General features: G+C 40.4%; 4 protein-coding genes across 5 annotated transcripts; 1 reads left to right on the forward strand and 3 right to left on the reverse strand.

Moving 5' to 3' along the window:
• Positions 1-340: 340 nt before the first annotated feature.
• Positions 341-3,437, reverse strand: LOC129589598 (alanine aminotransferase 2-like). The gene is made up of 11 exons (XM_055484411.1): positions 3,095-3,437; positions 2,850-2,939; positions 2,358-2,597; positions 2,060-2,176; positions 1,901-1,967; positions 1,597-1,736; positions 1,394-1,527; positions 1,222-1,327; positions 853-1,074; positions 642-754; positions 341-573 (listed from the first exon to the last, which is right to left on the reverse strand). The coding sequence occupies exons 1-11, from the start codon at positions 3,269-3,271 to the stop codon at positions 483-485; spliced, it is 1,497 nt and encodes a 498-aa protein (XP_055340386.1). The 5' UTR covers positions 3,272-3,437; the 3' UTR covers positions 341-482.
• A 151-nt stretch (positions 3,438-3,588) lies between these two features.
• LOC129589606 (uncharacterized) lies at positions 3,589-5,851 on the reverse strand. Of its 2 annotated transcripts, none has more exons than XM_055484429.1 (3): positions 5,208-5,851; positions 4,589-4,812; positions 3,589-4,384 (listed from the first exon to the last, which is right to left on the reverse strand). In XM_055484429.1, the coding sequence occupies exons 1-3, from the start codon at positions 5,282-5,284 to the stop codon at positions 4,056-4,058; spliced, it is 630 nt and encodes a 209-aa protein (XP_055340404.1). In that variant the 5' UTR covers positions 5,285-5,851; the 3' UTR covers positions 3,589-4,055. The 2 variants fall into 2 exon arrangements, with proteins under 2 accessions (XP_055340404.1, XP_055340397.1); XM_055484422.1 differs by having other exon boundaries at positions 3,589-4,387; positions 5,208-5,846.
• Positions 5,852-6,440: 589 nt separating this feature from the next.
• On the reverse strand, positions 6,441-11,013 carry LOC129585269 (protein transport protein Sec23A-like). Its single transcript, XM_055477895.1, has 16 exons — positions 10,479-11,013; positions 10,345-10,402; positions 10,167-10,253; positions 9,974-10,048; positions 9,761-9,919; positions 9,602-9,690; positions 9,234-9,537; positions 8,973-9,088; positions 8,750-8,873; positions 8,446-8,622; positions 8,274-8,380; positions 7,971-8,121; positions 7,593-7,832; positions 7,431-7,517; positions 6,995-7,225; positions 6,441-6,875 (listed from the first exon to the last, which is right to left on the reverse strand). Exons 1-16 carry the CDS (start codon positions 10,769-10,771, stop codon positions 6,780-6,782), a joined length of 2,394 nt encoding a protein of 797 aa, XP_055333870.1. The 5' UTR covers positions 10,772-11,013; the 3' UTR covers positions 6,441-6,779.
• A 185-nt stretch (positions 11,014-11,198) lies between these two features.
• LOC129582036 (uncharacterized) lies at positions 11,199-12,806 on the forward strand. Its single transcript, XM_055473409.1, has 5 exons — positions 11,199-11,411; positions 11,589-11,671; positions 11,822-11,903; positions 12,071-12,119; positions 12,414-12,806. The coding sequence occupies exons 1-5, from the start codon at positions 11,380-11,382 to the stop codon at positions 12,480-12,482; spliced, it is 315 nt and encodes a 104-aa protein (XP_055329384.1). The 5' UTR covers positions 11,199-11,379; the 3' UTR covers positions 12,483-12,806.
• Positions 12,807-12,836: the final 30 nt, after the last annotated feature.

The raw sequence follows: 12,836 nt of genomic DNA on the forward strand, positions 1-12,836 counted from the left end.
TCGTAAGACGGCACTCGCATAATATTTCCAAGCACCAAGTGCAAAGTTTACAAAATGTATGATAAAGCGAATAGAATTAAATTCCACTGTCTCAGACATGCCATGATGGGCACGATTGCGTTAATGCCGGTTTATGTAAACCACTGTGAATGCGAATGTCATGATACCGCATATGTAATTTGCAAGTTACCGTACATCCTACCCAACGATTAACAAATGTGCCGGTACCTTAATCGTCCACAGTATTATGATAAAGTGGGATTAATCATTACCAGAAACTAAGTACTTCAGTTTGTCCGTCTTACAGCTTTGTTTCTGCCTCAAAATGTTGACAAAAATTTATTCAGTTGTTTTTATTCTTGCCGACACAATAAGTTAACGTGCAGACCGGTGACAAATGTCGCGTTTTAGTCTCCATAATTGTACCAAATATTTCACTGCGTCATCGGTTACCATTTGTTAATGAAATAAAACAAGCCACTTTAGGCATATTTCTTCATCAGATTTGTATGGAAATCCGCTAATTTTTCCAGCATTTCGTGCAGCAGGTCTACAGGAGGCAAAATAGTTGTTCTGAAAATGAACACATATTAAGCACATCGAAACGCATATAAGCATTCAAGGTTTGGTCTTGTTTTTACCGGAAATGATAAGTTCCTGGCTGTTGGCGAAAGCCGGAACCCGGAACAATAACCACTCCTTTACTGTCCATTAGCTGCATTACGTAATGAAGGTCTGCCGCTCGTCCTTTGGTCTACGAACGTAACAAAGTCGATTAATAATTGAATCGCTGTTCAGTGGGCTGCACGACTCTCTGAAAAAACATCTAGCTCATCTGTTATATGATTTTACCTTTGCTTCTTGGATGAACTTTTCTGGCAAATCCAGCCGAGGAAAGGCGTACATAGCTCCCTGCACAGCATTGCAGTGCATGCCGGGAATATTGTTCAGCAGCTCGGTGGTCATTCGGGCTCTCTGGACCAAGGAAGACCGCGTTGATTCCCGCTCTTTGATAAAGAGATCATACGATGGATCACCTGGTTTCGGCAGGTTAACCATGGCAAATGTGGCTAACTAAAAATGAATAAAGCGATTATTTTATACTGTAGCACAGGCACAAAATGTGGTCTAAAACTTTCAGCGTAAGGTTAAAATTAATATGATTAAGTATCATAGAAATGTCGCTGCTTATTTATTAATATGTTACACTATAAAACCTACTTGACCAGTGGATGGAGATGACCTTATCGATAGCAGCTTTCTGAGTTGATCTAGGACTTCTTGGTCAAAGTTGTGGAATTCCACATAGCCTCCTCTCGCTCCGCATCTGGAAGCGTTCAATTTACTGTCCACTTGATTTGTTAATCGTAAATACATGCAAGAATGTTCTTACTCGTTCATTAAGCCTTTGGACGCCGAGTGAAGAGAAATCAGTTCCATATCACAATAAGGGTGGCCCATGTCTGCTATAGTTTTTTTGAAAGAATGGAATTTCTGAGATGAATCATGGATGTTGTCTTGATAAACCTGGCAAAGAAATATGCTTTAGCTGGAAAAGTAGGAAAGCAGAACATTAAATATTTAACGAACGCTTACTTCGTCAGCCATAATTATCAAATTTTTCTCGGCTGCAAACCGGATAATTTGTTGAATGTTGTCTTTGGTCAGTACTTGTCCTGTCGGGTTCCCAGGATTAATAACGACGAGAATTTTGGGGTCACAGTCGTCACGGTTGTCTTCGAGAAGGGGAAAAAAGATAACAGCGGTTAAATAATTGTAGTAGTCTTTCTAAAACCAGCCTAATACCTGGTTGTAAAATTGTATTAAACCAGGTTTGACATTACAGAAAATATGCAATTACACGCCAGGATAAATTTATCTTTTTTCGCTTGGTGCATACTTATTGCTCTGTTAAGCTCATCTACATTTAACTGCCAGCTGTTTTCTTCATCCAGGTAATAAGGGATCTGGAAAAAATGGCACAATAATTTCAGTGTCATTTTGTCAGCTTTATCTTGTGTCAGCTGCAGCCAAACACTGCCGAAACGTAGCACTTTACCTCTTTCAGTCCTATCTCATCAATGCAGCTTGTGTAATATGCAAATGTCGGAATGGGTACCATTAATCCAATTGGCTTCTTTCCGGCAGATGTGGTGTTTAAAATGTTAAGAATGCACTGTAAATCCAATTTTAATTTTTAGATGACATATAATTAAATTAGTGATGCATCTAAAATGAAACTGATTTGGTAATGACATATTTTGAATTTGTGGTTGTCATGCAGCGTGCTAAAAAATAATACAGGTGCAGTACCTGCAGCAGGACTCTGTAATTTATGCTACATAGCTATTTTATACCACAATTCCATCCCCGGCTCCAGTAAAAAGGAAGATTTCGTTAGCATAAGCCGGTATGCCACCGTCCCGTTCTTGAATAAACTTGGCAATATCTTGACGCACAACCTCTAATCCTTGAGGATTGCTTATGTATGAACCAATAGTTCTGCCATGACAAGCGTCAAGGAATCGCTTGCTCAACGCCTGGACATCGGCCGGATATTGTGTGCTTGCATCAGGATATGCACAACAAGCCAGCAGCTGTCGAAAATGCGAGTATTGAATTTATCAGAGTTTGCACACAACATCTTAAGATCTAAATTTCTATGCATCTTTGCCAATTACACGTATAAGTGATAATTAATGGTAATGCCAATTTGCAGGTTCTTTGCAAATGATTACAGTGTTGAAGAGAAGTCAACGGATACCATTCGTGCTTCTGCAGATACGCTAAAACTTGTATATATAGGATTCTGAATAATAGACAAGGCACTAAAACTATATACTGCCAACCTGCCGGTAAAAGGTCATTGGCTTTTGGCCCATCGCCGGAGCATCCCCCACGTTGCATCGTATAAGCTTATCAAAAGGGAGTTTCTTTCCCTGTATGTGTTAAAAATTCCTGATCATATCACCATAAATAATGACTAAGAGTGTATATATATAATGTGATTGCCGTTTCTAAATGAAACTATTTTAACGCAGTTGTACCAGGACATAATATACAGCAAACATTATTAGCACGTGCATGTTCATACATTTCGTAAATCACTATCCAGCTGGTTTGCGCGATCATTTATCGGTCCGCGAATCGCATAAGCAATAGCCCGGACGCTTGGGTTGACATCATCCAAGGTAAGCAATTTTTTTCCACCCGCTCCATTGCATCCAACATCATGGCCGTTTGCTAGTTTGGCAAATCCATTGGCCTGCATTCTTGGGCTGGGATCTTTATTTCCCGCAAGAATTAATTAAGACCAAAAATCTGGAAAGTCAGTTGTAGCAGCTAGACACAATCCTGATGCGTGCAGCGGGCAGTCATAATTAGTTATGACTTTTGAGTAACGAACTAGCATTTCCGGCGCACTGAATTTTGACGGTGAAGGTTTCTGACGGTTATCTTTGTTTAATTCTTGGTCGGAAAACATTGCTGAATGACGAACACGTGGCGATGTAGCAAACTTATCTGATAAATTATCAGGAGACGAGTCAAGGGTCACGGTCAGAGCGAAACTGAATATTGTAAGCATATTATATATCAGTAGCAGCTATTACATCAGAAGATTGATTTTTACTATTGAATATGTGCATGAATATAATTTATTATGGTTGGTACAGTAAAGCACTGATCAGATTTCATATGCGGAAACAATTACCGGTTATTGCAGCACAGGCTTATTCGATTACTGAATAGTAGAGACATCTTTAATAGAATAGCACTAATTTTTAAATTGTATAATGAATGGTCATTATTATGAACCAGGAGACTTCCTGACGCAAACGTTTTGATCCCCAATTCCTCGTGTGCACAGCATACATTACTGCACAGTATAGTCAAAGTTTTAAAAAGCCGCGATTCTATTCTGTATGTAGAACAAGGTAGTTGTATACAAAAACGATGCAGCCGTGACAAGTGTTATCAATATAATTATATAATTATAAAGAACCGAACAAATAATACGAGATACAACCTACAATAAAAATTGTGTTGGACCTTGGTTACCACCCAAACAACGCTCTTAGCGATGCAGCCGTTTGCGGTTCAGATTTCGATAGATCCACGAACGAACTGGGATATTTCATATAAGCATTGTCGATTTTTGGAAACAACTGCGTGGTTGTTGCTTCACTTGAATTGTCGCTGATCTGAACAATTGGCGATTGGATAATTCGCGTGTGGATTGGTCTTCTTACGAGTACAGACAATGATGGCTTCCCGTTGTATAACAAACTTTGTCCGCGCTGAGTATACCGGGGACTAGCGTCAACCGTGAATTCTGGGCCTCTTGGACCGGGACCAGGAGCTCCAGAAACTTTGTCCCGGTTGTCTGCTGGATTTTTCGACATAACGCATTTAAACCAATGTCACATTTTGACTGTTTACTATATTAAATTTCCATGAATGGGTACGTATAATCAACGAAACTTACTAGTGCTAATATGAACTCGCGAGTAGGCAGTAATTAATAACTGTGTATATCATTGCACATGTATACGTAGTACTGTACATTAGCCTTAATATCTATATTTACCTGGTGAGGAGCCAAGTTTGTCTGGACTAGCGTCCGGACCGCTCTTCACATAATTCTCGGGAACCGGTGCGGATTGGCTACGTTGACCTGGGCGAAGGGTTTCTGATACGTCAGTCCGCGACCTGGATTTCCTACGTAGCGTGGATTTGCCGGCGGTGCAATTTCCCCATGTCGTAAATTTGCTGCTGATGCGCCAAAGGGATTTCGCGCCACTTGCCGTTTGTCTGCAATATGTACACTTTTGCAGACAAAGCGATGGTGACAATTACACTGACACTGCTGGACCAAATAATTTTTGTTGCTTTAATATGTAATTCTGCTGATTTCTCCACCCCAGAACTTTTTGTGTTGCGATATTACCAACAATACTACTTTATAAATTAGTAACTGACTTTTGTACTATGTACTGCACATGTATACTGTATTGCAGTAAGAATTTTGTAAGTTTGTAGGACTGCATAACTACCGCAAAAACAGAATTAACTGAACACCAACATCTCGACAGCATCCAAGAGCGAATCGAATTTGTACTATAAAATGTGCTATAGTATAATTCTTCACTCCGATCCAATAAATTTTTTCAGTTTGTCTGTTTAAAGTCGAACGTTGATTTTCTTACCTCTGCCTGCTAAACCGTGCTCCAAGTTTCCAAAGTTTACGCCGGACTGGCAAAGTTTTGCATTTTTGAAAGCGCATTCGATTGCGTACACAATTATTGTTAATACTAACAAAATACCTGAAACCGAGGCCGTGCAGCTTGCCATCAAAACTTGATTGGTACTGACCTAATGAATTTACATAAAGCCGTAAACGAAATGCAATATAACCGTCTTTCGAGTGGCCGCTTTTACTTATGCTTAGTTAAATATTTAGCAAAATATTATAGAAAGAACGATGGGGATAAGTATGTCCGTACTCCGCAGCAAGCAATAACTTGCAGTTGCAGTATCAAAATGGCACTGGCGACGTTCAACGACATGGTGAAAACATAAAGAAAAATATAGGAACAATGTCATTACCACAAAATAACACCATTCACACATAAATAACCCCCACCGGTACAGATACACAGGATATTCAGTCTAACTGAATGAAAACAGATGCCGCATATTGCTAAATATGTACAAAGACAAAAATTACGCGCCAATTAATTAGTACGTGCAGTTTATGAACATGAACCGAGACCGTGTTATATACGATTTCAGATTTGTACCCGAAAAAGTATTAGTTTCCTTGAAGGTACAGCCATAGGAAGCTTGAGCAAAAATTAATACTTCTATGCATTTAAGAGGTAGATTATCCAGGTAAGTACGACTACGCACATGCAACGAAGCTTCCGCTCCAGATGTTTTGTTTCCGGATGCGGTACGGGTAAGGTGCCAATTACGCAGACGCCTGCAAAATTAATATGCAAGCAGTGAAAGCTACTCAAAGTTTTTACCCACTTCTTGATAGTAAAATGTTCCGGTTCGATGCATGATGTCATGTCTTGTGGATTATCGCAAGTAATCACGAGTCCTGATGACTAGGTAATACTACTCTAATACGTTTACTGCCGAAGGCTTCGGAAAGTGCAAATTTTTGACATGTAATTTTCCGGTGTTTTTACACTTTTACACCAAATTATGGTAGATTATTCCATGACGTAATGACAACACTGCAGAGGAAAGACATCGGAAAAAATTATGCAACATGTACAACTACGAAAATGGGCAGCTTCAGGCGAGCATTTTTCAGTTGTATTCAATAACCATAAAAAACGCGCTGCACAGATTTGCACATGCACTGTTGCTGTGTAAATGTGTTGCAGTTCTGCACCGACAGAAAATCGCACTGAATGACTTAATTGTCGTCAAGTTTTGAGGTTTATTCCGTATTACACGGTATTCAAGCCGGTTCGAAAATTCTAAACGCGGGAACTGCTTGACAAAAAGCTGAAAATAGAATCAAAAATTTATTACAACATAAATAACACTTTCACTCGGTAACAAGTCAATGGCCAAAGCTTCGGGAAGAGTGGTAAAACCAAATCGGGTTACTGGACAAAACGTTCATAGCATAACTCTGACACAGTTTTTTATATGCTTAAGTAGCAGCTTAAAAGATTCATTCAGTTTTGATTTACGAACTACAATGTCGATTGTCCACTTAACAAGTTAAATCATCATAGCTATACAGTCTAAAGTTGTGATTAGTGGTTAAGACTGCTAGAAACCGCCAGTTTCCTTAAATGTTCCATAAAGACTTGTAGATTGACATCTTCTGTCAACACCGAAGTTACACCCTCCTGAAAAAAAATTTTCTTTCAATATTCGCGAGAAAAAAAGTATGAAATTTAGCGGTCTAGAACATGATGATCTGAAGTTCTGAACATCTGAAGCAGTACGAGAGCGCTTTTATGCGTACCTGCGGCTGCTGCCAGCCGAAAGGAGCCATAGTCTGCGCTTGCGAAGGATTGACCTTTGACAGTAAAAACCGCGCCTGAGATCCACCCTGCTCCGTTACGACGTATCGCGGCATTGGGAAACGGTGAGAAAGCACCACTTCGGCATCCTCTACGGGAGCTTTTAACAGGCTAGCAAAATTAGCATATTCCGGCATTTTGTCATAACCTGCGTTTATCCAGTGCATTATTGTCTGAAACGAAAACAATTTATGTTTAAGGAACTCACCACAAGACCATAAGAAGCAAAGGTTACTCTCTTAAATTAAAGAGATAATCCAATTCAGTAACAGCAAACTGTGGTGCCAACAAATGTTATTATGATTACCCGGAAATCCACATTTAATGTTACTGTGGTTTTGATTATACTGCAATAAGCAATCTACATGCAGTACTAACCTCCCCTCGATAAATTACTATATGAAAGAACGTATCCAGCAACAGTATCCTATCTGGCTGCAGGCTAGTGGAATCCAGCATTACAGACTACAAAAATCGATTGATTTATGCACAAACCAGCTCCACAGCAATCAGGCCGTAGAATATTAAGGACGTTCTTACAAGAGGTGGTCCCTGCAATGAATAAGCGTACAGCACTGGTTGGATTATGATATTGGCTGACACCACATCCTGCTTCAGCACGCAATGGCGGTAAAATGCGCTTTCATCCAAACTAGTGTTGGACGTTTGCAGAAGCTGCGATCGGCGAAGATGAAAAATTGTGGTTGGCAAATGCGCGAAATTTTCCGGCAAACCAAAAGTGTTCGGATCGTCCGTAGTGTATTTCCCAAATCTATTGCACTACAGTGACAACACCTTGATTAGAAGTTCAACCTATTGTTCTATACTTCTGTATATGCGTAATTGGATACATCTCGATATCATACGAGTAGGAAATTTTCTTCCCTAAAATTGAAATATTTAGGTATCAGATATTACCGTTCTGACTAAAGTTCGATCGATCCAGCGCCGCACTTCGGTCCCCAATGGTTCGGTCTCCAGGCGGGTAACCGCCATCCTTGACATCAAAACTGCTGCTGCTTCTTGATCGAATCCAGCAGCGATATCGGGACTATTTGGTTCGCACCAGCTACATGTCGGAAAAAACATATATCAATACAGTACTTTTCTTTGGTACAATACATAGTTTGTACTGGCATAATGCTACTTATTGAAGTTACTTCCTGAAAACTATCAATACGTATCGCTTTATTCTAGGGATACAAAAAGTCCATTAATTACCGCCGATTGACTGTTGTGACTCTTATCCGCTTTTGCCCAGTTGCGTGCTGATAGGTCGTCATAAACTGAATAAAAAATTGGTTCTCTTGAGGGTTTACCATAGTTTCCTAAAAATTGGCAAACTGAAATTATTCCAATCAGCATTCTACAAATCCTACAAATTTGGACAAACCTGTCCCGACGTCTCGAACACAAAGCACAGAGTGGTGTTGTTAAGTAAACAGCAGCATCGCCATTCGGAAGTACCACCCGTGCCCATGAAATTATTGTCGGAAACCGATGAAGATCGTACGTTGGCCTGTGGCACAGCCGGCCCTAAACATCCACATATTTTGACGTTTTTCGATGCCTAGAAAAATTTTAGATCATCCTGATAAGCGAAGATCTTTGTAAATTGCGTAAACAAATAACACGAGAATACTTTAACTCCAAAAGTAGAAAAAAGTGTTTTACGAATTGTGACCCAGTACGTCTACCTTGACTTCGACAGAGGCATTGAGCGCAACCGGGAGATCGCCATGCTGGTCAGGATTGAAAAGGACTTGCATGTTTTGCGAAAACAACTGGGAATTAAAATTATCGCCCAGAAACATCTGACCACTGCAAGTTATGTGTAAAATTTAAAGTAAATGTCAGGTTAGATTGTAAAACTCCTTGCTTATACAAAGCACAATACATCGGAAAATCGAGACTTCCTACCCGGTCAAATTACAGCAACTTTTCATTTCGTGAAGTCCGGTTTGATCCAAAGCACAGGAAAATATGTCGATTGTGTGTGAGTTCGATACTGCTCGCTGAGCAAGGGTTTCATAATACTGTCAAAAATAAAAGAGTACGAAATATTATGTAGTACGTATTTAAAATGATGGTCATTAATGGTGTACGATTTTATACTGTACTGTACAGTACTGTCTGTATACTGTCGATAAATAATACACTGCGTGTACAAGTACTTCTCACCTGCGTGGCGCGCACAACAAATGGAGCGTTGCCCATAATGAGATCGTGGTGCGAGCGAATAGGTATTTTAAATTCATCCCCGACCACCATGCCGGGACCTTGCGTGCACGGTCCGCCGACAAACAGTAGAATCCGCGCTCCGGTTCCGGGGAAGGAGTTCTCCACCAGCCCCACCGCCGTGTTCAGCGCCGCTCCCGTGGATCGCAACGGCCGCTTGCCGATCGCTGTCGGCCACGGGTCAGACGTTATGTTTGTGATGATGTCCGCGATGAACTTTTCGCAGATCTCAAGCGGTTGAAGAAATCTATGGATTTTATGTCAGTTAAACATAACGTACGGATGCACATGTAACGCATTCACAGACTTACCGATTGGGGAATTTTTCGTTGGATTGATTTTTGGGAATTTGCTGGAGCGGCTGCAGCACACCGGAGTATCGACCAATTCCAAGCTGATCCTATAAATAATTTCTTAACTGTTTACGCCGGTAAAAATTTTTTCCAAAGGTATTTATGCAAAAATCGCACCTGCAAGACTTTTGCGGAGATATCTTTAGTGCCCTTAAAAATGAAGCTGTGCTTGATGATGTCCATGCTGAGATCGTGTATTGCGACGGTGCGGCCGAACGTAATCAGTCCCACGAGAGTGCTTTTTGGTAGAGACAACAGGGCTTGCACCACTGCGTCCTGCACACGAGCACATTCAAATCTAAAGTGAACTCATGCTTTCAAAAATTATACCTTGAGAGCGAACAGTTCTTCGTTGTCCAAGCAAGTGTCCAGTACGAACAGATAAATGGGCGGCATCACTGGGCGCTGCATAAAGTACAGAGATAACTTACTCGATTAAACTGCTGTGCCTCGTTACCAAACAAAAGTTTGCTTCTAAAACTCTTCGATTAAATCTGCAAAATGAATTTGTGCTTCCACTTACTGATGAAATGTATTCCATGGTAGTAAAATTTCCCATTAATTCGGCTGGCCGTTGCTGTTCGCTTGCTCCTGCATATTGTGGAGGAAACTAAAAATAATTGCAATCTTAATATTATCGTTTATTCACCGAAATGAACATCTGGTGTAAATTTGATTACTGAATAATACTGTGCGCTTACCGTATTTCGGTTAGCGCAGAAACAGCAAATCCATCCTTTGGACCGAAAATCAGCCTGACTGCACACATGGTTTAAGGTTATTATGAAACAATTAAGCAAATCACATGTGTACAAGGACGGTTTGCTAGTCTTACCAGAATGGATTCAACACTGCGCGGCATTTCGCACAATATACGGGTTCATAGCGGAACGGCGGAATGTCGAAACGCGGTTTTATAGGAGTGTGGAACACGCCCAGTGGAAGGATCAGTTTGGCCATGTCCTCCTTGTCAAACGGCCAGCAGTTCCATACAAAACGGACGCCGTCAATGCGTTCTTGATCCCGGACGGAATGCATGAGCGACGATGGCTGAACACTTTCGTGCTGGGACGGTGAATATGCATATTCCGAAGTGACGCTGGATGCAGTTTCAGTTCCTTGAAACATTTTTACAGCACTTGCGCGATGATAATGCTAGGCCTGGGAAAATAAGGCACCGATTGTGAGGAAGGGATATCCTTCCAACCTACATTGTTGGATGGCTTATCGGGTGCGGAATGTGTATCGTGGAATCTCCTAGAGTATATTAATTATATTTCTGAAAGCTTATTGGTTTCATGATTATCTCCTCGCTTGAGTTGTCTGCCAAACGCCGACAATCGATCGATTTTTGCGAAAGGTGAGCGGCTGAGCCACTAGCAGACCCAACAACTTCCACGTCAGAATCTCCAGCGCATCGCACTTTATTACCGAATACGTACAGCGCTAAAAGTTAGTGCAACCGCCAAAGGGGTAGACAACCAGCAGAGACTTAGTAAGGGCTGTACTACCTCGGGTGGATGGTAAAAGCGAAACTGGCAGTGTGCACTTTTGATTTTCGGAGATTTTTTGATTTTTTCCTTTGCATTTTTTTGTCCGAGTTCTTATTCATTCTTTAGAAGGTTCTTCCGAATTTTCACCGTTTGAGCGTATACGTTGAGCATGGTTTTAGGAAAAAACCAGGAATATTATATTTTAAAACGCAGCATCAATAGATAGATTTGCGAATCCGTACTATGCCTTCGCCGCAGATTAACGTGGAGTTCGCGTAAGTGCATTTTGTGAAATTTTGGATTTTGGTCTGGAAGTTGGAACTAAATGCGAACAAAAACTGGGATAACATGTTTGAAGCTTATGTCATTGGAATTTTGTGTGTGTAAATGCGAAGCGTATGGGTAATAACAGGATTTGTTTGCGAAGGTGGTTTAAAATTTATTAGTTGCAGTGGTGGCGTGGAGCTTCTTTTTGATAATGCGAAGAAACTCAAAGTATCCCTGAATTCGACAGACAACTCCGGCAACGCTCTTAGTAAGTGCCAGTCGAAACGCTTTGCATATGTGCAGGATGCGACATACCTGAAATGTTGGATCGTTCTGGGCGTCTGTACCGTACATAGTTGTTGGCATGTTGCATAGAAAAGGCATGTTGCATATCCTTTTCTATGGTTGTTGTATGCAGAAACGTTGGGGGATCTCCTTCAGACCTTGAAGAAATCATACATCAAGCAGCGTCCGGAACTATTCATGCAAGGCGATAGCATGTGAGTTTCCATTAAATTTGCCAGTTGCTTATATTTCTTGTCCGATAGTTTTGACAGATTGGGAGCACAGAATAATATTATAGTTTGTATAGTTACTGTTTAACATAATATTTTATTATGCTTAATATTCATTTAATATTAACATCATGTAAATGGTGTTTTTGCAGACGCCCTGGAATTTTAGTTGTGATTAACGACTGTGATTGGGAATTGATGGTATGTGTTACTGTGCGTCATAATTATTTGTCTACATTCGTAGATAATGTAAGGCTCTATGCTCTTTTGCTAGCTTGCATATTGATTGAGACTTTCTCAAGGTGGTTGACTTTCGCAGCTTTAAAGGTGCCTTAATATCTGGCAAAATTATATAAATACTTATTTTTAATTATTCACGCTCTCGCATTCTGTTTGTACCCAGTTGGCAACTGTAGCTCGCAAGTAAACGTTCGTCAATAGAGAAGAAAAAATTGTTAAAGAAGAAACACTTAGGACAGCCGTTTTCTTTTTTAGGGTGGCTTGAATTATGCTTTGGAAGCCGGTGATAAGGTGGTGTTCATTTCCACCCTTCATGGAGGCTAAATCATCAATGCATTTTACGTGAGTTTACCGAGAGCCGGGAACTGAAAATTATCCTATATCTGTCAGACGGTGGGTCACTGTGATGTGCGTGTGCTCACGTTTAATTGCCACTTGTTGTAGCTTGAAACTCTGTTTAATTCTTTGTTATCTGTAAAACTTTAAAGAGAAGATGTACGGTCTTGTATGCTCTGTACTTTATTCTTTTATCACATGTAGAGAGTTGGTAAATGCATAATATGAGTTGAACTGCTATATTCTTGCTAAAATTTGTGAATTTTGCGGATTTGAGATTGTTGAATCTGCTGAAAATAATCCTGATTGTTGGATTGACATGTGGTCAAACATCCATCGGTA

Source organism: Paramacrobiotus metropolitanus, unplaced genomic scaffold, assembly GCF_019649055.1.
Source record: "Paramacrobiotus metropolitanus isolate TYO unplaced genomic scaffold, Prichtersi_v1.0 Parri_scaffold0000002, whole genome shotgun sequence".
Classification (NCBI taxonomy): Eukaryota; Metazoa; Tardigrada; class Eutardigrada; order Parachela; family Macrobiotidae; genus Paramacrobiotus; species Paramacrobiotus metropolitanus.